The 25,611-nt window shown below is 34.3% G+C and overlaps 1 protein-coding gene across 1 annotated transcript in view; it reads right to left on the bottom strand.

The window, feature by feature from the left end:
• Positions 1–24,711, bottom strand: part of UFL1 (UFM1-specific ligase 1) — a 30,841-nt gene extending 6,130 nt beyond the window's left edge. The window contains exons 1-12 of the mRNA XM_004673709.2: positions 24,571–24,711; positions 23,338–23,483; positions 21,075–21,103; positions 20,357–20,454; positions 18,052–18,166; positions 15,800–15,930; positions 12,113–12,171; positions 11,574–11,720; positions 9,943–10,118; positions 8,433–8,612; positions 5,841–5,961; positions 2,977–3,093 (exon numbers count right to left, since the gene is read on the bottom strand). Coding sequence (XP_004673766.1) covers positions 2,977–3,093; positions 5,841–5,961; positions 8,433–8,612; positions 9,943–10,118; positions 11,574–11,720; positions 12,113–12,171; positions 15,800–15,930; positions 18,052–18,166; positions 20,357–20,454; positions 21,075–21,103; positions 23,338–23,483; positions 24,571–24,647 — 1,396 coding nt within the window. The 5' untranslated portion in view covers positions 24,648–24,711. The remainder of the gene's footprint in view (positions 1–2,976; positions 3,094–5,840; positions 5,962–8,432; positions 8,613–9,942; positions 10,119–11,573; positions 11,721–12,112; positions 12,172–15,799; positions 15,931–18,051; positions 18,167–20,356; positions 20,455–21,074; positions 21,104–23,337; positions 23,484–24,570) is intronic.
• Between the last annotated feature and the right edge of the window lie 900 nt (positions 24,712–25,611).

Here is a 25,611-nt window from a genome sequence, read left to right as displayed (position 1 = left end):
CCCCCCCGCCAAACTGATCTAGCTTGGATGATTCAAACAGAAATCAAAACAATCAAATAAATGGAAAAAAACTCTTGTAGGAGAGAATAATCTCTCTTTGTTGAACAACACTGGATTCATTTTTAATAAAAATGAATATTTGTGCAACTTGAATATTTACTAAATATTACTAAAATCATGCCATCCTTATAATTTATATATTCAGTCTTTATAACCAAGTAAAACAGAACTCTAGTAGAACTATGCTAAAATGTATCTCTTTAGAAGGTATAGATTAAAAAAATTCATAATTTTATCTATATAATTTAGATGGGCTCTCACAAAAATGCAAGAAAAATTTCTATGCAGCTATTGTATGGAGATAATTGTTAATCATGGAAATGTTATTCTTACCTATTTACCTTAAAATCATAGATTGCATATAATGAAAAGAAACAATATTTCCACTTTCACTTTAACTATAAAAGCAAAAAAATGATTATTTCCTGGTAAATTAGGCTTATTCTAAAAGTGAAACCTAATAATAAAGGTAAAATAGCTCAACAGTCAGTTTTCACTAATGCATCAACATGTAAGAGATCACAGCTTTAGACTAAAGTATTGTTTTCGTTTTGAGCTCTGCTATCCTGATCTGCTACACCAAATAGCTTCTTCTGATTTCTATTTGCTTCCTTCATGTATTTTAAAGGTTATTAAATTATACTTCCTTTCAGCACTCATCTACACAAGTTGATCCTATATTTTAACTAGACCCTAATTATATCTCCCATTTTAGAAATTACAACACAATGCTTTTACAAAAGCAATAAAATTACATTTTTTTTTTTAGGTAAAATGGTTCTACTACCTTTTTAGTCCTTTGCATAATCAGCTAAATACAGATGATTGTCTTCTTTAGCAACTATTTAAGGCCAACCATATTAACAAGTATTTTCTTAAATGCCCTTTTGCTCCTCACTTCTAGCACATATATTTGGGGAACAAGAAATTCATTAACCAATATAAAAGTAGGGTCCTCAGTGGTGCAAGGGGTTAAGTCTCAACGCTATGAAGCTATCTGCAGCTACTGTAGCATGAGATCCCCGGCCAGGGAGGTGACCTACATTGCACAGCAGACCTCTTCTGTCTCACCTGCTGCTCACATCAGCAGTGTATTTTAATCAATCTGCCTGTTCTCTTCCCCATTCTGTCTCTGGTGAATCCTCTTACCCACTACAGTTCTGGCTTGTACCCCAGTTCTTGTATACGTAAGTAAATCTTAAAAAAAAAAAAAAAATATAAAAGTAAAATCCACATAAGATAATCCTAATATTATTTAAAATAGGGTAGAGCTAGTAGATTCTATGAAGACACTTGCCTTAATTAATATTCCTATATACATGTAGATAATGAGAGAATTTTACTGATCTTAGAGTAATATATGTATCTTTCACAATTGTGCATTATACTGGTAATGTGTACAAGTATACATTAACAGATGAAATCAGGTCATTTAATATCTCTATCTGCTAGCGCTATCCATATATAATGAGCTTTGGGAACTAGAAAAATAAAATCTCACATTACCACTTCAATTTTTTTTGGGCTGGGGAAAAAAAAGGAGTATCATGACTTCATTAAGTTAATTTTTTTAAACAGAAAAACAAGACATAATTTTCCTTAGAAAAACAAAGCAAGACATCTCTTGCTGATTTAACCACACCAAACACTAACAAGTCTAGAAAAGAAAGATACATATAGTAAATTCTTTTCACTAGGTAGAAACAATTAACCAACTCAGTGTTACCATAACAATTAAATGTGCACAACAGGAGTATTTCCTACTTAAATATGCAGAAACTAACTTTTCATAAAATATTGCAAATTGTTTTGCACAATACTGGGAGACATAAAAATGACTCAGTCAGCTGAAACTGTGCAAAATGTACTTAATGGGAAGTTTTGTAATTATTCTGACATTTAAAAAATTTTATGTAAACATACAAAGCTCTTACTCTTGGTTATGAATGTATAAGGAAACAAAACTAATGTCAGTTTTTTTACACTCTAGCTCATCAGAATCTTTGAGAGTGAAAATATTTGACTTCTTTGTAAACAACTTTGTCAAGAACAATCTGAATTATACTTGTTCTCTTCTTTTCCTGGAACTTACAATATAAAAAAATATATATCTTTCCTATGCCTTGGTAAGTCACTATACTTCATTTTAAACCCTTGGGTCAGCTTTCAAAAGCTTATTCTTTGCCCTTTCAATGCTGTAAAGCATCTCAAAATTCCTTTAATTTGAAGCTTTTTTTGTCACCTTGACATACTTTAAGATATCTTCATTCTTTCTGTCACAACCACTTTCCTAACATGTCACTAAGTGTGCCTTTACTAAGTTCCTCTGCTTACATAGAGTCTTTTAAATAAAGGCAATGTTATCATTCCCATATGAAGTTATATCTTCTGTGACTCCTTTTATTCTTGATTCCTGTTTTACTTTGCAATGTTATCAATTTACACTTCCTTGCAGTACTTTATCTTTCCTGGGAAATTCTATCTTCTGATTATTTATAAAATGTCTGTGTTTCTTCACTGCAAGATAAGAAAGCAATATAACTATATGCTTGTTGGCTACATATAAAGTGAGTAATAAATGCACCATGATCAATCACTGACAAACTTTGAAAGAAGTGATGTGATTGTCATGGATAATAGTGTACATCTGTCATTTATGTCATTTATGTGTCAATTTGTGGAGTGAGTAGCTACCAGTGAGGTTTGTACTCTATGCAATCACTCATGGTTAATATACCCTGGTAAATGAAATATGAATTGTGTTGTTGAGGGGCTCATGACCCTTAGCTCAAGTATGGTAAATGAAATTTATCCTTTTTGAAACTGTGTCAAGTCTTATATAATCATATATACTTAATTATATGCATATATAAAAAATCATGCATATATAAAGAAAGAAAAAATATAGCTACATACCTGAGTGAGACGACTCATCATCACTATCATCATCTTTTCTTCCTTTCTTCTTGGTTTTCTTAATTTTGTACTCTCTGGCATTGCCACCACCTCCTCCTCTAACACTTCCACTGCCCTCTTGTGGAAAAATGACATTAATTTTACTTATCTAAATTAGTGTTTTTAGAAAATGCTACCACTATTTTATCATATTTAGCTTTACAGTAGGAAAATAAAAGTCAAATAATTAAGAAACGTTACTATTGTATAAAAGCTTTGCACATTCAATCAATGAAATGTAATAAATAATAAATTGGTAATTTCTTTAATTTGAGCACCTCACTCAGGTAACCTGTTCTAAATGTAGTCTCTTCCTTAAGTCTCCAATGTCACTTCTTTTTTGTCAACTCTTTCTGTAAGTCTGTCTAAAAGTTTCCTGGTCAAATCTATTCCAGTACTTCCTTTTTTACCTTCCCTAGAGTAAATGTACCCTTATTTGCTTATCTCTGTTACCACAGCCTCATTTATATCCTCCATTTAAAAACTTCACAAATTTAGTGGGCCAGTGGCGCAATGGATAACGCGTCTGACTACGGATCAGAAGATCCATTTAAAAACTTCACAAATTTAATTAAATATATAGTTTTATCTTCTTGATTAAAAAACCAACATCCATGTTTATAGAGACATACTACTCATCCACCACTTCAACCAGACAGTGAACGTTTAAGAGCAGAAACATATCACATTAAGGTTTGTTTCCTTAGGAAATATAGCTATACTCAAAACGTAACGAATGTTTAAAAAGTATTGATCAAATAGTATTGATTATTAAGGTGGATAAGTAGAAAAAAATTTTGCAGCCTCCTATTGACAAAGGCTAAATAAATCTGAAACAAACTCAAATACTAAATGAAAGTATCTAGTAGATATTTAAATTTAAATATTAAAAAAATAGTAACTAACAGAGTTGAAACATTGAAATATGTGGACTCTATAGTTCATGATAAAAGATTCAATTTCATGAAATAAAATTAAAGATCTTTTTCTAAACTCAGCAGAATTCCCTTAGACATCATCATATTAATTAAAGTTTCCACTTATTTTATGCTTACTTTTCTGATTGAAAAATACAATTTTCAAAAGTACAAGCCTGGCATGAATATGTTTTTTACATTTGATAATGATTTTCTTATGGCAAAAACTTCAATGTTAGACATTACTCCATATACTGTAGTTTAACTATTATATTACAGGACTAGCACTGACAAAGGACCACAGATGACAGGTTTTGGAAAAAAATAAAACAAACAGCATATGCTGACATAAATACAACCAATTAATTACAGCATAATGATAACATATGCATGGTTGTAGATTCTATAGTTTATTGGGGTAATTTACTATAGCTTTTCAAGAAAAGAATTTCCAAAATAGCATTGAAAGATTTTGTAAAAATCAGTTTTTGCAGAGGAAAGAAATAATCTCAAACACACAGAAATAAATCCCCACAGCAAATGAAAATAAAGTTTTTATAAACATGTTCAATACTGTTGCATTTATTACTGATATGAGCTGAATATCTAATGTGCTTAGCTTTTATGCAGCAGTAGTGAAATATTCCTACCATAAAATATGGAAAATACATATTATCTTCCAAATTCAAGTAACTAGAATACCAGACTCTTTCCTTGAAAAATGGTCAATGACTTTTTTTTTTAATTTATTTATTTTTTATTTGTACATACAGAACTGGGGTACAGGCCAGAGGTGCAGGGTGGTGAGAGGCTTCATCAGAGACAGAGCGGGGAGCAGAACAGGCAGATCGACGAAGTACACTGCTGAGAGGAGCAGCGGGCGGGTCAGGAGAGGTCTGTGGTGCAATGTGCATCACCTCCTGGGTGGGGATCGAACTCATGCTAAGGTGGCTTTAGGTTCTTTGTGCTGCGCCACCAAGGAGGGCCTAAAAATAGTTAATGACTCTTAATTTAAAAAGACCTTATTACAAATAATATCTCCTTGGGAAATTTATTCGCACAATTAACATTTACAGAGCACTAAAATATGCTCGTGTATTTTAAATACTAGGAAAACAATAAGAAAGATGGACAAGGTTCCCAAACAATAAAATATACCACAGTGATAACAGTGATATGAAAAACACTAGGAAGATAACATAATGGACTATGACAATGTCTATTATTCTGGTTGGTTAAAGACTTCTCTGAGGAACTGACATTTGAAGTTCAGCTCTCGATGACAAGAATACAAGAATTCAAAATGTGAGAGAGAACATGCAGGTAGAGGGAAGAGTTAGTGCAAAGGTCCTGAGGTAAATGTGACTGGAACAGAGAGGATAAAGAAAGAACAACTGGAGATGGGTCAGTTCATGAAATTTAACTGGCTTTTCAGAATATAAATCATAAAATGAGGAATTACCAATATTTCCATTTTTTATAGTTAAAATTAAACTCATTAAAAAAAGAATTGGTTAATATTAGCAACTGGGAGCCTTCTCAGTAGCAGCAAGGGGTTACATCTCAGCACTACGAAACCATCAGCAGTCACTACGGCATGAGTTTGATCACCAACCAGGAACTGACCCACTTAGCCCAGACCTCTCCTGTCTCACCCACTGCTCCCCTCAGCAGTATTCAGTAGATATGCCTTTTCTGTTCTCCCATGTCTTGGAGTCTTCTCACCACAACACTCCACCCCTGAATGCATAAACAAACAAACAAATAAATAAATAAATAAACAAATCTTTTAAAAAATAGTATTAGCAGCTGAAGATGAATCAACCAAAATAAAGGGTCTTTAAAAGGGCCTAATGAATGTAAAGCTTACTGCAAAAATAAAAAACTTTTTTTGTTCATAATTATTACCTGTTGCTTTCCTCCTCCGTTCATCTTTTTTATCCTTTTTATTTGTATTAATGCCTTCCAAAATGGAGACTTGTTTTAGATCTTCTTCAGTGATTAAGTGCACAGGATTATTTTTCATTTCCTAAAATAAAACATTTTTTTTTGTAGGCAAAAACATAATACTACAAAAGTTGAAATAAAGGTTGCTTCACAAGGTACAGCCTAATTATTCTTGTTTGGTTTCATTATTAAGAAGAACTACAGAGTTTTGTTTCACAATTGTTTCTGATACTGTTACTGTTTCCCCTTGTAGTAAGTCAATATTTTTTTCTTGCTGTTCTTGGTCTTCTTAGTTATTACTAGCTATTAAGAAATCCAGAACATATTAATATCAGATATAGCTCTTTCCACCTGTATTTTGGTTCATTTTACCATCGCTTATTAAGTGAGTCCCTTTCTTTTAGAAACTCCCAAGCAAGTTCTACTTGGATACCTGAGGTAACCAGAAAGGTAAGAAATCTCCATCAAAATAAATGGATAAGAGTTGTAAACTCTGTCATATGTTTTTTTTCCCTCTCATTTCAATCTTGGTCTCTGATTTTTAAAATTTATGTTAAGAACAAGAGTATTTCTAACTTCAAAAACTAGTTCCTTATCGCAGGTAAGGGCTGTAAACCTTACTGACAAAAGTAATAGCATTACTCATTGTTAAGAATGATATTTACGAAGAGCTAACACAACTAAAAAATAATGCAAAAGTATCAAAAGATACTTCTCCAAAGAAGAAATCCAAATGCTGAAAAAAGCATGTAAAAAAATGTTCAATATCACTTATTATCAGGGAAATGAATATCAAAACCACAAAGAGATACTACCTCAAACTCATGGGAAAGGCACACATTAAAAAATAAACAAACAGACTGGGAATAACAAATGTTTGCAAAGATGTGGAGAAAAATGAACCCTCTTACAATGTTGGTAGGAATGTAAACTGGTCTAGTCACGATGGAAAACTGTGTGTAGATTCCTCAAAACACTAAAAATGGAGCTACTGTATGATTTATTGAGCCCAATAGTAACAATATACCCAAAGGGTATAAAAAACACTAATTTGAAAGGAAATCTGCACTATTATATTTACTGAAGCATTATTTACAATAGCTAAGACATGCTATCACCTGAATGCACCAAAACAGATGACTGGATCAAGAAGATATGGTATATACCCACAGTGGAATACTAGTCAGTGATAAAGAGAAACTCATGCCATTTGCAGCAACATGGATGGAGCTGGAACTAATATGAGTGGAATTACTCAGAAGGGAAAAGAGAATATTGGATGGTTTTACTTATATGTGGAATATAGAAAAACCAAACAAAGAATAAGGAAAAAGACAAAACTTGCAAGCTGACCTTAGAGCTGAGGAGAGAAAGGGGAGGGAGAGGGTCAAAACAGAAAGCGAAGTGTACAGGGACATTCACAGGTGCTATGATGGTAAAACTATGGGGACATTTCTTCCCCTGAGGGAAGAAATGAAATACTGTACAAAAATGAAAACACTAAGAAAATAAATAAATAATAAAAGGTATTTTGGTTTTCTGATGAAAAAATGTTGACAGTTCAAACAATAAAATCACCATTTTTTCTGTATTTCTAATTGTGGCTGGCGGGAGAGCATAAGAAAACATCGATGAGCATTTTAAGTTTTATTTTACTAACAGGTCATAAAATAAAATAAAAAATAAAATAGCCATTTAGTAACTGGTAGCTAGCATGTACCAGACATCGATCTATCCCTTCTTTATTTATAGTATCCTTTCTTTGAAATAAGGAAACCGAGATCTGTTTGTCCATAGTCAGAATATACAGTTAAAATGTAAACTCAGTTGTATTGATATTAATCTTCTGTACTTTTTACTATTTGCTCTATTTAGTAGGCCACATGTAGAAAATTGGCTCATTTTTTTTAAAGAACTAAAAGAAATATAAATTACTTACATACTTAATAAACACCTATGAATTTACTACAGTGTGAGATAAATGGGCTTGTTGTACCTGTTTGTGAGCAGCAGACTTTATATGTAGATGATCCTAACTATAAACATGAGTTGAATAATCATAAAGTTGATTTGACATGATCTTTACTTCTCAACACTTTTGAAGCAGTTGCTCTGAGAAAGTAATCAGTTTTGATAGTAATAACTTACTGCTTCAGTAAGTTATCCTATTTGTTCACCTCCAAAAGCTAAAATAACAATGCTTTGCTCTGCTAGAATTTGTGAATATATAGTGTAGTGACTGACAAATATATTGTACACTTATGTATATGATACACAGACATTGTTTTGTGAGGGTTTTTGTTGAGTGCCATCAAGTGACTTAACTGTGAAGTATAAACTTCATTTTTTATGCTTTCAATTGAGAAAACTGCTTTTCCAAATTCTAACTGGTATGTCCTGATGAGAATGTGAAGGAATGAATATAGTATATTAGAGGAAAATTGATATACGAAACACAATATCCATTTTGGATATACTACTTACCATGTTTTTTAAGAATACCAGATACAAATGTGAAAATAAATGAAAATAAATGAAAGGAAATTAACATACCTTTTCAGCTTTTTGGTGCATCAGTTCATTAAACAATTCTGCACAGTCATTTATAAATTTTTCACTGACTACAACAGTGTCACTAAAGACTACAGCTGATGCCTGTTTGCTGAATGCTCTCATCACCTGTTGAAGCAACATTGCAGCATCTTCAACTGATAAAGAACTGGGTAGCAGAGGCTAGAATTTAAAAAAAAAAAAAATGAAAACAAAGCATAAATGCAATATAATGCAGATAAGTCATTTGTTATATATTTGCTTGCCCTAAATACAATGGCTTTCAGAACTTTCTGTATGCTGACAAACTCCACATTATATTTCTGCTTACATAGCTCTTATCTCTGGAATGACAGATCCTATTGATTCTGTAATCTCTTTACTCATCTGCCCAATAGTTTAACAAGTTTAACAGGTCCAAAATGACAATCTCTTGCCCCCTGTACTCCAAGCTCTTGCCTACTCTTCCCTCATCAGTCCCTCTACCTGAGTGGTACCACTTGCCACTTAGTTGACCAGGCCCAAAACCTACAAGTCACACTCAGTTGTTCACCCAATAAACAATATACCAGCAAGTTCTGATGACTTAATTCCAAGAAGTGTTTCTTCTTAGTACTATTGTCTGAAATTATCATATTTTAACAGTCTCTTCCTAATTAAAGTGTCCTTTTTAAGAGTAGGAAACTTATCTCTTAAGAGCAAGAAACTACACCTCACAAAAGTAGAATGGTACCTGACATAAAGAAGGTACTTACATACAATTTAATAAATAAATACTTGTATCTGGAATTTTTGAGAACTTGGGTATCCAAAATAAGGAATTTTTTGCTTTATAAAGAAAGTCTGAGTTCTTACCACTAAGTGAATTGATATCGTTTCATTCTCTTCACCTACCCTTTATCTTTTTGGCATAATTAAGGCAGGTCAGCATTGAACACTGAAATAAAATACTACCACAGCTAACATCTTGTGTTAATACACTGGCAGAGATTAATTACTGGAGGTAAACAAATGCTACATGGAACTTGATGCTAGTAGAACTGTAAATGCTTGGATAAAATTGTGAGAAGTATTATTAATTTCTGTATGGCAGATTCATATGTTATACTGTTTACTCGTTTTGAGATTTATTAAATTTTGGACGTAGCCCACCCATATATAGAACATCTTTAATTATAATTTTTTAAATATTTATTTATTTGTACATGTTTTATCACGTCATATGCTTTAGGTGTAGTCCCCTAGAATTTCTACCACTAATTCACCCATGCACTATCACTTTAAGCCCCTTATACTCTTCCTGCCTTCATTTTGTACCCTCCCTCTCCTTCCTCCCTTGTAGAAAGTATCTGATTTATAGTTGTTTTAATCATAAAATATTAAGACTATTGTTATTATACCAATGACTGCTAAAATTTGACTCTAAACTCAAGATTATATATCTTAATTCTTAAAACTACCATATATTAATGAAATACTAGTTAATCCTCATTTAAAGAAAGACTAAACATACTGCAATATCAACCCATGTTCCAGAGCTGATGGCTTCCTCTACTGATGCTTCCACCTGATCCACAAGTTCATGACCAACACAGGCTGCTTTCAAAAACAGAAGTTGTGTAGTCTTATATCTTTTCTTTATGTAGCTCACAGCATCTGGGATTCCAAGTCTGGATAAGGCATCAAATTCTGGAAATGCAACACAAAGTTGGAATAGAACTGTCAATCATTCACACCTTAGGCAATGCATACTATATATTTTTAAAAGTATAAAACATAGAAATGTACCACAGTCTATTCCCTCACTGTATTAACTTCCCATGTTTCTGTCACTAAAAAGAAGTTCAAGAACTTCTTCAATTCCAGTTGTTTCAGTACTTCTTCAATTGAAGGGTCAAAAGTAAACATGAGAACTACAAAGCAATAAAAGTATAAGTGGGGGATTGGGAAGGTAATTGATTCAAGTAAAGAAATAAAAATTGTAATCAATTATATTAAAGGAATCTATTTTTCAAATATTTTCAGGTAACCTAAGACAAAGTATGAGTCTCTAATTTAAGTTAGTAAAAGACTTGGCACCAAAAAAAGTAGAAAATTAAGATACAAATTTACAACCATTAACATTTTAGAGATGGTACTTCCTCTCTCCATTTCCCAAGCAATCATATTTAAGGATATTAATTATAAGAAAGTTCTGATCCAAGTCCGTGGTTGAAGAAGCTAAGAAGTACTTTACAGAAATTCAAGAAAATACAAGCAAAGCCCAGTATCCTAGTATATGCTTAAACTGTTTGAGAACTATAATATGTTATAGTATATTACTGAAAAAGAACTAATGTCTTTGACAGTTTAACTTGGAAATTAATCAGTAAGCTTGCTACATGTACATATATATATTCTAATCATTTCAATGACTGAATTAAGTATCTACTATATTCAAAGGACTTACTCAGAAATTCAGAAATAGAACTTAGAATAACTCCAATGTATCTGATTTAAATAAATAGTAAAAATGAATATTGTAAGGTAAGATAATAAAATATTTCAAGATGGTATAACTGAAAAGATAGAATAAATATATTTTTATCAATTAAAAATACTTGAAGTTGCATAATATTATTATTAATATTATTAGAAGTTCATTAATAATGAACATTAGTTTTCAAGTTTTTACATTAAACCTGTTTAATAACTATGGAGTTAAACTTAACTCAAAGGCCCACAAATGTTGTAGTGTGACTACTTACTCAAAGAGAACCACTATGATCTATGGCCAAAAATAAAGTATGTGTGTAGTCTCAGAGCTAGCAAAACAGTTTTTAAAAATGTTTACTGGCCCTCCCTGGTGGCGCAGCGGGTTAAAGCACTGCACTAAGAAGCTAAAGCCACTTCCGCATGAGTTCGATTCCCGCCTGCCCCAGAGGAGACCACATGGCGTGGCAGACCTCTCCTGACCCGCCTGCTGCTCCCCTCAGCAGTGTCGTCGATCTGCCTGTTCTGTTCCCCACTCTGTCTCTGGTGAAGCCTCTCACCGCCCCTGAGCCTCTGGCCTGTACCCCAGTTCTGTATGTACAAATAAATAAATTTAAAAAAAAAAATATGTTTACTATGAGAAGTTTTGGTTAAAAAAAAAAAATCAGTTACCCAGGTAGCCATTCTGTCTGAAAAAGGAATCCACCCAAGTATTTTGTGTTCTGGAGTAGATGTCAGGAACAAACACTGCCTTATCCTGTCTCCCACCAAGCACAGTGCCTCGTATGCGTCCATTATTAACAAGTTCTTCAAGCACAGCTTAAAACAAGTAGAAATAAATCAGAATAACAAAAAGCAGGTCAGATACACAGTGTTTTTTCATTCCCTTCTTCTGGGGGCTATACAGTATTAAATGTTTAGAGGATGGAAAAGATAAACAAATAATGGAAATTGGTTTAGAGAGCCTATTTCAACCATAAATATTTTAGTTGCACTGTTTCTTTTCTTTCCTCCTCCCAGTTACAATACATTTTAAGATTAAAAGGGCACTAACATAAGATTGGTGACTGGTAAGTATCCCTTTTTGTCATGTTCTAAACTACATGGTACTTCCTGTTGGAAAGAGCAGGCAAACATAGGCTAAGCTCCAAAATGGTGTTTTACAGTACCAATATTCAGCAGTTAGCTGATATCATTTAAACCAAACTCACAGTAAAGAAGCTGCTCCTGAAATCCATATTTTGCAATCAAGGAATTCACGGCTGTAGGTCTTTATGCAAAGAAAAACATAAAAAAGTTTCTAACTTATTATAGAGATACACGTGTTTAAAATTTAAAAAGGAACCAGGATAATTAATGCAAAGCATCAAATAATTTATAAGAAAAAAAATTGCACCAAATTTTACATCCTTAACCAGAATTATGCTACTGAAATAACAAGAAAGTGGTATGTCTTCTCAGTCCAAAAACAATTTACAACCCCATCAAATATCTCGATTTAGTGATCTTATGTCTACCTAATTTTTGTGTGTTTTATTTCTTAGTTCTATTCTTACTATCCTGAAGGTTCTTTCTCTACTAGGAAATAGTCAAGAAAACATCATAGGAAAATAAGTGTGTGTGTTTACAGATACATATGTGATATCTGAAATAACATATTCCCAGATGGATGACTGGGAGGGATCCATTTAAAATGTTCTCTTTTGTTTATCAGTATTTTCTGCAATGTCTAGCATTTATTTTAACTGCTTTAATAAGGTGCAATTAACGTATCATTAATCAATCCAATAAATATAGTCATGCTACTTGCTATGAATAATTGTGTGCATGTCTTTTTGTGAACATACATTTGAATTTCTTTTGGGTAGATCCCTGTCCCTGTCAGTGCTTTTCTTGTATAGGAACTATAATTATTATTATTATTTTTTAAAGGAAACCATAGAGAACAGGATCTATACATTTTTTTCTAGCTATAGTTTTTTTCCCAATACATTTTAAGTCATCATGCCTGTTTGCTGACTTGGGTTTATTAGTTTTTATTTTTAAATAGATAACTAAGACACTTAAATAAGTGTCACATATGTTCTTTAAAATAAAGTTGGGAGAGCAGAAGTATCTGTTTGAAAATAAAGGGAATTTTTCACTAAATTATTACTTTTACTAAATCCTTGTGTGAATCAATTTGTTTTTTACTATTTTTTTTATTCAAATCTTTCAGCTAAAGTACTGGCTCCTCAAAGCAGTTATGTTCACTAACTTTGCTCTCTCTTGTTTGTAATTAATACAACTTTCTCATGTTTTGTTGTTGTTGTTGTGTGTCTTCTGTTCTATTTTACCTGAGCACATCTCTACAAAAATATAGAGGGCTCCTTAAAAGATTCCGTATCTTAAAAATTTCTGGGTAAATAATACTGTGGGTGTTCAATAGATGTTGCTTTGTATTTCACAAAATATCCAGCTTTTTTGCACAATGAAATTTAGCTTCTAAGTTTTTATTTCAACTTAGAATACAACATCTTCATATACCTACACATCTCATTTCTAATTATTGCTTTTCATCCTAGAATCCTATAATTACAATATAAATTTATTTTATTTAATTTGAGATGCAGGTGTTCTCCTCAAGACCAGAAAGGTAAGGTGATTCCTTACATTTAAGGGGTAAATATGAAGATATGGTGCATAAATGGAACTCTGTTTACCACATAGCCTTGCAGCATCTTGTAAGGCTTAGCTATTCTTTTCTCTCATGACTTGATAATTATCTCCATATAGAAAAAGTCAGGGCTATTATGAGTCAGAAAATATATATTTGCTGAACCTGATAATAACTATACTTTCAACAATAGCTACCCAAAGAAAAATGGATAGGAAAAATTTGTTTTTAGAATTATTTACTAAATAATGCAGAGGGTACAACAAAGTTGCAGGAATAATTCCTGTCAACATCTATCACTCAATTAGCTAGTTGCTCTCCAACAAAAAACTATTAACAGTTTAAATAAATAATACAAACATCAAAAATAGAAAAAAAAAAACCCTGTTAACAGGTTTTTGTATTAAAAGGGTGATTAGTACAAGCTTTCAAAGTCTATGTGATTAAGGAGAGTCTCCACATAGGGAAGAAAGAGATAAGCAAAACAGAATATTCTACAAAAAATACTTGTGGTCATGAAAGTCAAGAAAAGATCAAGTGCATAGATTGAAAATGATTAAGGAGATATGACAATTAAATGTTATGTGATTCTCATCAGGATCTTCAATTCTTATGGATGTTATGGCAACAACGGGTGGAATGTGAGTGGGATCTGAAGACAAGTCTGGATGGTAGGAATATATTAATTTAATTTTCTGATTTTGATGTTTGCATTATTTAAGACAAATGCCTTTTTTGTTGTTGTTGGACATATAGGCCAAAGTATCTGTGGTGATGGGATACTATTGTTAGTTTCTTGTTGCATTACATTGCAAGCTTTCCTTTCCAACCAGTCTTACATCCTCAATAAAAAAAAGTTACTGTAGCTGCAATATAAACTATTTTCTGAAAGGTAGTAAAAGCAGACTAGAGGTAGTTAGAAAGTCACTAAAATAGTTCTGGTAAAAAATGGACTGGTGTTAGAAATGGTGATGTCAGAAAAACAAAGACTACCTATTTATTTAGAATATGGAATTCAAAAGATTTTGGGCTCTGAATGGAGGAAGAGAGAAAGGTGATAAAAAGCATGATTGCCAGGTTTCTAGGGAAAAACAAAAGAACAAGAAGATGACATTTATTGGTAGTAGAAATACAAGTGGAAGAATAAAATTCTGCTGCTGTAAAGAGCAGGATGGCTCAGGGATAATATGAAGTATGTTGAATCTGAGGACCTTGTAAAACATTTTAGTAGCAATGCTAAGTAGCTAGTGGGAGACTGAATTTGAATAGGTAAAATCACTCAAGAAGATAGTGCTGGATTGAGAAGAAAAGATGGCCTGACATGAAATTTGAAAGTTTAGGGAAAAGAGGAAGAGCTAGAAAAGGTGACTTAGGAAAAGGATATCAAAAGAAAACTATATAAAATATGGTGTCTTAAAAAAAAGTAGCATTTGAAAAAGAAAGAAGTAACTTAAGTACTGTTACAAAGTAAACTAGGACAGGAAATACCTATTAGATTTAATGATAAATGGTAAAAGCCAGATGGGTGAATTGAGAAGTTAAGAAACTCAAATAAGTAAATATAGACAAACTCTTGAGAGGATAGTCTAAGAAAGAAACAAACAGGATGGTAGATGGAGTGGAACATGGGTTCAGAAAGGGTTGATTGTTTTAAAATGAGAGCAATTAGGACATATTTAAAAGTTAGCATGGTAAAACACAAAATCACTGAGATAAAGTCAATGACACAGGAGAGAGGATAATGAGAATGTAAGTTTTCTTAATTACGCATTGAAATCTGTCACATAGATTTAAAACAGATTAGAAATTCTTATTTCAGGAAAGTTAAAGTGACCTCGAAAGTAACACTGTTAATCACCAGAACTGTACAGTGTATTCAGTAGTGTATTTAGTAAAAAGGGTTCTAAAATCATCCTGTCACATCTGAAGAAACTATTGACTGATTTATCTGCTCTTTTGACTTTAAACTACATTTTATTTACATGATCGCAGGGTGACATTATATACTCATCTGGTTCTCAGAGGTGCACCTGGATCCATAAAGTATATTAAGGGTAAGGAGGTGAAAGAGATGTGAAGAGTCTCGCTACATTCTAGGGCTCATGTTTCACAGAAATTCTTTTGTTTTTATTATGAGATTTTGCTAAAACAAAAGATTAACTTGCTAGGAAAGGAAACACTAAACATAATAAAAAAACATAATCAAAAATTGTAAAAATATATACTTTTGAAACACACTTACCGGGTGATGGCACTGAATAGTCCACGAATACGTGCTTTATGTCGAGCTACAAAAGCTTCAGTAAAAATTACTCCTCTGTTATCAAGATCAATGTGTCCATTAATAATTCTACCCAGTCTCTGTGTTAGTGCCTGGAGATAAAGATGCAAATTTCTATTAATTTGAAAAAACAAAATTACACCTGTATTTACATTTGAATAGTCTTTAAAAAGTCATGCTGCCGTTGTGGTATGATAAATATTGAGAAGTGTGATGGAAGAATTTTAATATTCACAGTATAAATCCACAAGCTATATGAGCTAAAATGAAGATTTAGGATCTAGAAATCTATAATCTCATGGCAGAACCAAGAAATGAATGAGATAACTTGCTAATACATTGAATGACTGTGCTACTTGCTTATAGGGTTATATTTCTAGTGTGCAACAAAAATGATTAGTTAATATTCTAGATATAGGTAACTTGAATCATACAAATAGTTAAGACATGTACTTGGGTATTAGAGAAGACCTCATCTGGAATGTCTAACAGTAAGGGAAAGGAATAAATGTCTTTCATTATAAGGTTCTGCAATCTAGGGAAACAAGAGGTCTGCAAATATTAACAAGTTATGGGTATCCAGAGATTTACACTGGCAGACGGTTTGGTTTCTTGGTAACCTCAAGAGAATAAGACTTCACAGTTACACTATGAGTCATGTCTGATATATACTTTATGTCCCAAGACAAGTTACATTTACTCGTCAACTTGGTTGATACCAGCAAAGACAGAATGGGGAACAGAACAGGCAGATCTACTGAAAAACACTGTTAAGGGGATTAGAGGGAGGAACAGGAGGGGTCTGCTGCACCATGTGGGTTAGCACCCTGGCCAGGAATTGAATTGAACTCAGCCTCCTCTGAGGGCTGTTGTGATGGGAGCACTGAGACTTAACTCCTAATCCACCAGGGAGGCTGTGGATACATATATTTTGACCTTCTGTGGTTAACATGTATTTGTTCACTAAAACAGACTTTAGGCTCATGAAACATTATTGTAAAACAGCTCTATACCCTAAATGGTATTTTAAGTGGAATTAAAGAATTCTTATAAAGGTGAATAAATCTGTTTGCATTATAAATTAATTTCATACAATTAAAGCTTGGTAAACTTTTATAAGCTGGATTTTCTTAGTGTCACTTCTAAAGAAAGATTTTCATTTTTCTGTATTTGTTGCAATACTTACAAAACAAAATCATCATTTATTGAGTGCCTATACTGTCCAGGACATTTCCCTACTTATACCATATATATAATAACTTCATTGATGTCTATGCATAAGACAGTTATTTCTATTTTCAGATATGTAACTTGAAGGACAAAAGAGTGAAATAATTTTCCCAATATTTAATAAGAAGTGTCACAGACTTCAAGGTCTGTTTAACTGCAAAGTTTGTGGATTTTCCAATATGCTAAGTAAAGTTCTATAATTTTAAAATATTAAAACATGTTAAGAAAACAGACTCTTTTCAATAGTTGGTATTGTCAAGTTATTTCAAACAATAGTTGGCATTGTTTGATACTATAAATTAACATATTTGAGTAGTATCACAAGTATCTAGAAGTAAGAGACTAGTTGAGATTCCTTAGTTCTGATCATACTAAAAGTTTAAGGAAGAAAAAGGGTGAAGCATATATTGGAATTTAATGACATTTTGGGCAAGAAATTCTTTATCTAAAAAGGTGCAATATACTATTAAGAAAAAATTATCTATCAGAAAGATTTCATATGTGATTTATAGAGCCATCAATGAGTTAACATATCTCTCAAATATTTTTCTACAATGTCGATAGTCAAACACGTGCAACAAAAGAAAAAAAAGTCCAGTCTTCTCCTTCCACTAAATAAGCCTATGCACTATGGTATACTTGCTCCTGGGTCAAAGAAAGCCTAGAGCTCGATTTATTAATTCCTTAATAAACTGTTCCTGTATTCAGGAACAGCATAGTCATTTCTAAACCATCTTAGGTGTGGATCAGTGGTAAAGATAACACCTCTTACTACAGACCTGGAGATCCCATAAATGATCTTATCATAGCCATCAATGTATTAAGAATTAACTTCCAAATATTACTCTACAACATTAACAGTGACAAACACTTGCCAAAAAAAACAAAAACACAAAAAAACACACTAATAAGAAAAGTTTTCTCCTCCCATTATAATTCCATATTTCCCTTAAAAGACACATAGTACTATTAAGGAAAAATACCTGTGTCAGAAAGTTTCCAGGAAGATCATATGTTTTACATAATTCTGATATGGTTATCTGACCACTTTCTTGCAATTTGTCATTGACCTCTTCGGCTAACCGATCCAAATAGTTCCTAATATTTAAGAAAAAAAAAAAGTCAAAGAAAAAAGCAATTTGAAATAATGACTTTCCTTATAACATTTAATTTCTATTGCAAAAAGGTATGCCCCCAAAGGTATGCTGCAATGAAACATGACAGGTAAACACCATCACTCATTCTGATAATTATTTTTTCTCATTATTATAAATTAAATATAAGGTTAATTAAATTACAAATGTTGGCAATTTTTTTTTTTAAAGATTTATTTATTTGTTCATACAGAACTGGGGTACAGACCAGAGGCTCAGGGGCGGTGAGAGGCTTCACCAGAGACAGAGTGGGGACCAGAACAGGCCAAATGATGAAGTACACTGCTGAGGGGAGCAGCAGGCGGGTCAGGAGAGGTCTGCCACGACATGCGGGCACCTCCCAGGCAGGTGGGAATCGAACTCATGTGGAAGTGGCTTTAGCTTCTCAGTGCTGTGCTTTAACCCGCTGCGCCACCAGGGAGGGCCTGTTGGCATTTTTTTAACATTAGAAATTCTGCAGTCATTTTTCATTAGTATATTTGGAACAAATCTAATTTTCAGAATGATCATATAGGAAAGATGAAAAATATGTCTGTTGTTTTAAGGTAACAGAAAAAAATGTTATTTCCAAGTACATGAATTAAGTAAATCCACACAGTTAAACACTTTTTTTAAAGTTTAGATCATTTTTTTTTTAAATTAATGACCTACCATTATTGTTTTCAATCTAGTTTGTTATTTTTTGCAATATAGATTTTCTCTCCTCAGGTGTGGTCCCCATAGTGCTCTACCATAGTCCCTGGTGTTCTCTTTCTCTCTTCCCTTTCCTCCTCCCCTTCTGGTACCTCAGATCAATGATCAACTTTAACGATTCAATTTGAAAGTCTTTTTCTGATTTTTGTTTGGTTTCTCCATATTCCACATATAAATGAATCCATCCGGTATTTATCTTTCTCCTTCTGGCTCACTTCACTTAAGATAATCCCTTCTAGCTCTCTCCATGTTACCACAAATGGCATGAATTTATCCTCTCTGGTTGCTGGGTAGTAGTATTTCATTGTGTGTGTGTGTGTGTGTGTGTACACTATTATCTTCTTGATCTACTCATCTTATCTGGGGTATTTAGGTTGTTTTTATGTCTCAGCTATTATAAATAGTGTTGTACAAACATAGGAATGAAGGTTTCCTTTTAAGTTAGTGTTTTCTGCTCTTCAGATAGACACCCAGGAGTGGAAATGGTAGATCCATTTTCCGTCAACATAGGAATGAGGGTTTCCTTTTAAGTTAGTGTTATGTGCTCTTTAGTTAGATACCTAGGAGTGGAACTGCTGGGTCATATGGTAGATCCATTTTCAGTCTTTTGAGTACTTTCCACACTTCTTTTCATAGAGTTACACCAGTGTACATTCCCACCAACTGTGTAAGAGGGTTCTTTTTTCTCTGCACTGTCCTTAGCACTTTTTTTAAAAAAAATATACACCATCTCAAAGGTATGAGGTAATATCTCATTATGGTTTTGATTTGCATTTCACTGATGAAAAGTTATGATAAACATTTTTTCCTATGCCTGTTGGCCATCTGCATGTCTTCTATGGAGAAGTGCCTATTTAGTTTTTCTGCTAATTTTTTGATGAGGTTGTTTTCTTTTTTATGAGTTCTTCGTAAATTTTCAATTTCAGTCCCTTGTCAGATATGTAGTGTACAAGTATTACCTCCAATTCATTAGGATATCTCTGTTTTGGTGACTGTCTCTTTTGCTGTACAGAAGCTTTCAGTGTGATACAGAATCAGTTCTTTGTTTTCCTTGCTGCTGGAGAGAGTCCGCAAAAAAGACATTTCTGAAGTTTATGTCATGGAGTGTTTTGCCTATCTTTTCTTCTATGCATTTTGTGATTTCAGGTCTTATATCCAAGTCTTTTATCCATTTTGAGCTTATTTTAGTGTATGTTGAAAGACAGTGGTCTAGTTTCATTCTTTTATATGAGTCAGTCCAATTTTCAAGGCACCATTTATTGAAAAGATTTTTCTTGTTCTACTGTATATTCTTTTAAGCACTTACTTTTTAAGTACAATGATTTTTGTAATAGAGATCAGGATTATAAGAGTTCTAAACAAAATGGTGAACTGGCCACAGCTGTTCAAAATTTAAACAATATTTTAAAAACAACAAAACACTCTTAAATATTATACTTACTCATCTATCAGTTGTCCCAACACTAATTGAACATGCTTTTCTGATTTAACAATGTCACCAATTCTATTTTCAATATGAGTCAGGTCCACATTAATTACCTAGAAAATAAATACAAATTTGATTAGTGATAAACTTGAAGTGTTTCCTAAACTTGAATTTAAATATTCAGAACTAGTTTCAAAAACTTAGAGGAATTTCAAAAATTGATAGGGAATATTGTGAAAAAAGCCTTGGTCAAATAAAAAATTAGCGGTTTTATTACATAGTTACTTTTAGTTCTAAATACTTGCATTCTAGGAAAGTATATTAAGCAGAGAATTATTTTGTAATATGATAGTCACCCTTTCATACAAGATTCACCTTTTTTGGTATGTAGTGTATCTTACTGATAACACATTTTCTAACTATCTTCCACTTTTTTTATATTTCTGTAATACTGACACATAATAAAAAAGAATAATCATGAAATAGTGATTTCTCTCCCAAAGTCACATAACTTTATAATTACACAAAATGACTAAGCTGATAAAAGAATATACAGTAAGTCAAATGAGAAAAAACCCAACTTATTGACTCAATGTAATAATGAGGATTATTTATGCAATTATTTAAGCACAGAAAATATGATACCATTATTAGTGAATACATTTAAAGCCACAGAATAAATTCATATAAAAATTGTAAAAGCAAAGGAATACTTTATAAGTTTAAAATTTACCTGTTGCAAATCAACAATGTTAACTCGACCTTTAAAGAAAAGAAATACATTTATTTTAAATTACATCACAGTACATACCAGCAAGACCAGTAAATGCCAACAGATTTACATTTTGGACAGTCTATAGCCTCTTTCTTCAAATAACACAGCACAGAGTCACAGTCCAATACATACTACTAGCTGAATAAATCCTCATTACAGCATAGGTATTAATTACAAAATTTTATAACATCAGATTATTGCAACTACCTACTAATATACAAGGTGGTAAGACTAAAGGAAGATATTTATCTCCCTTTAGGATTTAACCTATTGTGACCAAAGATATGGACAATTAAATTCAGTTGAACTTTTTCAATTATTTGAAATTGGAAGGTAATCCTAATTATAAACATCTACAATTAACAAAGTATAGCTAACATTTTATTAGCACTATGTAAGATTATAAAAACATTAAGGATGTATCTAATAAGATGTAAAGAGTAGTTTTCATAGTTTTTTCTATTTTAATGAACTAGTATTTAAATTTGCATAGTAGTTTAATTTTAAAAAGGCAGGAAAATCAATACTTTGTGTATGTGTAGTAACATTTCTTAAAATATAATAGGTGAGGCACCATATTGAATTGAGTTTCCTAAATTAAAAATACTTAACGGTGGGCCCTCCCTGGTGGCGCAACGGGTTAAAACACAGCACTGAGAAACTAAAGCCACTTCAGCATGAGTTCTGTCCCTGCCCAGGAGGTGATCCACATGGCATGGCAGACCTCTCCTGACCTACCCACTGCTCCCCTCAACAGTGTTCTTCATCACTTGTCCTGTCCTGCTCCCCACTCTGTCTCTGGTGGATCCTCTCATACCCTTGCACGTCTGGTCTGTATATCCCAGCTCTGTATACATAAATAAATAAATCTTAAAAAATATACTTAAAGGGGCCCTCCCTGGTGGCGCAGCGGGTTAGAGCGCAGCACTGAGAATCTGAAGCCACTTCCGCATGAGTTCGATTCCCGCCTGCTGCCTGCCCTGGAGGAGACCACATGGCGAGCCAGACCTCTCCTGACCCGCCCACTGCTCCCCTCAGCAGTGTACTTCGTCGATCTGCCTGTTCTGCTCCCCACTCTGTCTCTGGTGAAGCCTCTCACCACCCCTGAGCCTCTGGCCTGTACCCCAGTTCTGTATGAATAAATAAATAAATCTTTAAAAAAAAAATATACTTAAAGGTAAGTTATAAAGAAAAAGCACTGCAATACCTTCATGAATTTCAAGAATATATAACCCTTCAAAATCTCTGTTCCTTCTTTTAATCACATGATAACAGGCAACTAAATATTTTCCTCTAAGTCATGAATAAAGAAAAGTTATGAAGAGAAAGTTGGTCAGTTCAAAAGCAGATTTATATACACGAGAATACATAACTCAAAAAATAAATTTTGTAAAGTGAAAATATCTGACTTCATTTAAATTGTATTATATCTGCCTGAATCTGTTAAGAATTTTTTTTTAAGATTTATTTATTCATACAGAACTGGGGTACAATCCAGAGGTGCAGGGGCAGTGAGAGGCTTCACCAGAGACCGAGCCGGGAGCAGAACAGGCAGATCAACGAAGTACACTGCTGAGGGGAGCAGCCATTCCGTTAGGAGAGGTCTGCCACGCCATGTGGATCTCCTCCAGGTCGGGGGATCGAACTCACACTAAAGCGGCTGCAGCCAGCTTGTAGTGCTGCGTCCGACCTGTTGTGCCACCAGGAGGGCCCCTGTTAAAAATATTAAGGCTGCTTACTATATTAACAATTGAGTTATGATGTCCCATAACCTCAAAATAATTTATGGTTTAAAATTTCTCCTTTTAAAAAATAACTTTATTTTTTACATCATTATTTTGGGTATTTTTCACCTGTTTTAATCCCTGTGAGCTACCCACCAGCAATTCAACCAGTAGTTATCACCATAGCCCAGTGTACTCTTCTAATCCCAGTCTTTATCCCACACCCCTTCTCACCCTATAGCATGTCTCTGGTGCATAGATGTTCGTTGTTCTCATTTTTACTTCATTATATTTGCTTCTTTTCCCATCCACCCCCAACCCATTACGCTCCTGCTATGAGTGAAATCATCTGGTATTTTTCTTTTTCTTTCTTATTTCACTAAGCATGATCCCTTCCAGCTCCACTGCTGTTGCTGCAAAATGCCATGTGTTTATATAAAAGTTTTTCCCTTTTCAAAGAACCAGAAGACAAAAACAACAACTAATAAGTCACTTACCACCTCGGACATGTAGCTCATCTCTCATTTCTTTACTAATCTGGGCTGGTGTAATGTATTCCTTCCCATCAAGGGTGTGAACTACTTCTAGCTGTTTCTGAGCTATCAGTTTATTCACAATCTCAATGCAGTTCCTCTCTGACAACCTAAAGGAAACAGGAAAATTTCTAAAACAACACCTGATACATTTAGGGATCAATAAAGTTAACATAATGTATGATCTTTGAGGTTTGAGCAAAAGGTCATTAGTTCATTACAAAATCCGTATCTTCCATTAATATAATGATCGTGATTCAATAAGTTAAACTCCTGGGAGTAAGCAGATTTATATGCACTGAGATCATGCACTTAATTTATGAAATCATTCTATTACAGATTTCAAGTTTGCTTTCTTCTAGCTCTCCTCACCTTCAAGTCGAAATATTAGAGTGTGGGCATGTAATTTAAGTAGGAAAAAAACCTGATCTACTTTCATTTAAAAACAAAACACCCAGAATTGTTTAAAATTGCCTGTAAACTGCCTCACCCTTACAGTCTGTAAGCAGAGCTGGCCTAGGAAAACCATTTAAGTGCAAATGTAGTTACTCAGGCACTTAGGTAACCTAGCTTGCGCTCAGTGATACAAAACACAGCACTAAAGGGTGTCTGCAACCCCAGAACACACACCAAAGGCAAGAACTTTGTCAACGGTTAAAAAAAAGAACTCAATTAGCATTAAACGTGTCCTATAATAGTAAATAGTAAAAAGTTAGGAAATGTCAGTGTCCTGGAGTTCCTAAAACTGACAGAAGGGGCCAAGGGTGGGGCCCAGCACATACGTTAAGGTGGACAAAGGCAAGACTGATCACAGGATTTGCGAAACGCTGTATTTGGGGGTTAGCCCCTCCTTTCGAGCTCAATCTAAGTCGGAAAGTGCAGAATGTGGCAACAATGCCACAGTGACCTGATGACAGGTAGGGACAGCTGGAAGTCACTAGCCTAGGCCGTCCTGGGGGCGGGACGCGCCAGCACCGCGTGGGGCGGCCTTAAGGTCCTTGGGCGTAGTAGCTGTGGGCTTCCCCCAGGGAATTGTACTAGGAACCTCAATCCACGTTCGGGAAGGAGGGTGGAGGCGGGAACCACGACAGGCTGAGCAAGTCCGGGTTCTCGGGCCAGAAACCTGCGGCCTCTGACACTGGCGAGGCCGCCTGCAGGATATTTTGAACTCGGAAATGGAGAGGGAGGATCAGGCACCTCTGCGTGGCCTCTGCGAATTGCGCCCGCTGGAAGTCAGCCGCCAACCGCCTGATCTCTTCCCAGGCGTCCGCCATCACCGCCGAGTTCGTGGAGCCGCCGAGGAACTGCAGACACGTCAGCCCAAAGGCTGCAGGAGGCCTGGAGGAACGGACCGCGCAGAGGGACAAGAGACTCCGCCCCCGACGCAAAGACGGACGCGGGACGCCGAGCAGTCCAGCCCCGCCCCCCGCGCATGGGCGGAGCGACCTCCTCAGCGTGCGGGAGCTGCTTGGTGGTCTCCAGTCTCAGTCCTGCGGGAGTCCTGCAGGGTGGTTTCAAGTTAGTAGAGTGCTGCCTTAGGTCTTTGCATAATTCCTAACGTTTGGCACAGTGGTTACCGAATCCACCGCTTTCCCCCACCCCTCGTCTGCCCTCTTGTTTGGGAAGGAGGGGCAGGAGGAGATGTACCTGCAAAGAGCCTCTCCCACATCTGTTAGCTGTTATTAACTAATGTATTGTACCCTCTATATAGGGAATCGTGTTAATTCTTACCTGGGCCCAGAGCGATGTGTGTGGGACACTACTGAAGGTAATTACTTTGTATTTTCTTACACAAAGTGACCGATTTGGGTGTCATAAAGACTGTTGAATTGCTTTCATGCCAGCCTTTTCCTTTTCTCAAAGGAAAAACTGGTTCAGTCCTACCATGAGAAAATATAAGAATAAGGTTATAAATTACAAATATGTAGTTGTGGATGATATAGGAGGAGACAGTGGCAAGTTTATTTTGCTTTTCTCCTACACTGAGATTGTAAAAAGTAGATATTCCATTTTCCCCCTTTTTACCTTTATATTTAACTTAAAAAATACTTTTAACCCCAAGTTCTAGAAATAGAATTAACAAAGGAGGTTAATTCCAGTTGCTTTCCCATTTCAATATCTTACTCTGGGTGACTCAGGTCTACTGTCCAGTAAATTTACCAGTTTTATTTAAAATGCAGAGAACACAATCATAAAACTTGTCAGTAAGAATTGCCACCAAACTGCCATACTGATAGG

The sequence above is a fragment of the Condylura cristata genome, unplaced genomic scaffold (genome assembly GCF_000260355.1).
Source record: "Condylura cristata isolate star-nosed mole 26May11 unplaced genomic scaffold, ConCri1.0 scaffold00001, whole genome shotgun sequence".
Taxonomy (NCBI): Eukaryota; Metazoa; Chordata; class Mammalia; order Eulipotyphla; family Talpidae; genus Condylura; species Condylura cristata.
Note: the sequence above shows the minus strand (reverse complement) of the source record. Positions and strands in the feature narration are given on the sequence as shown.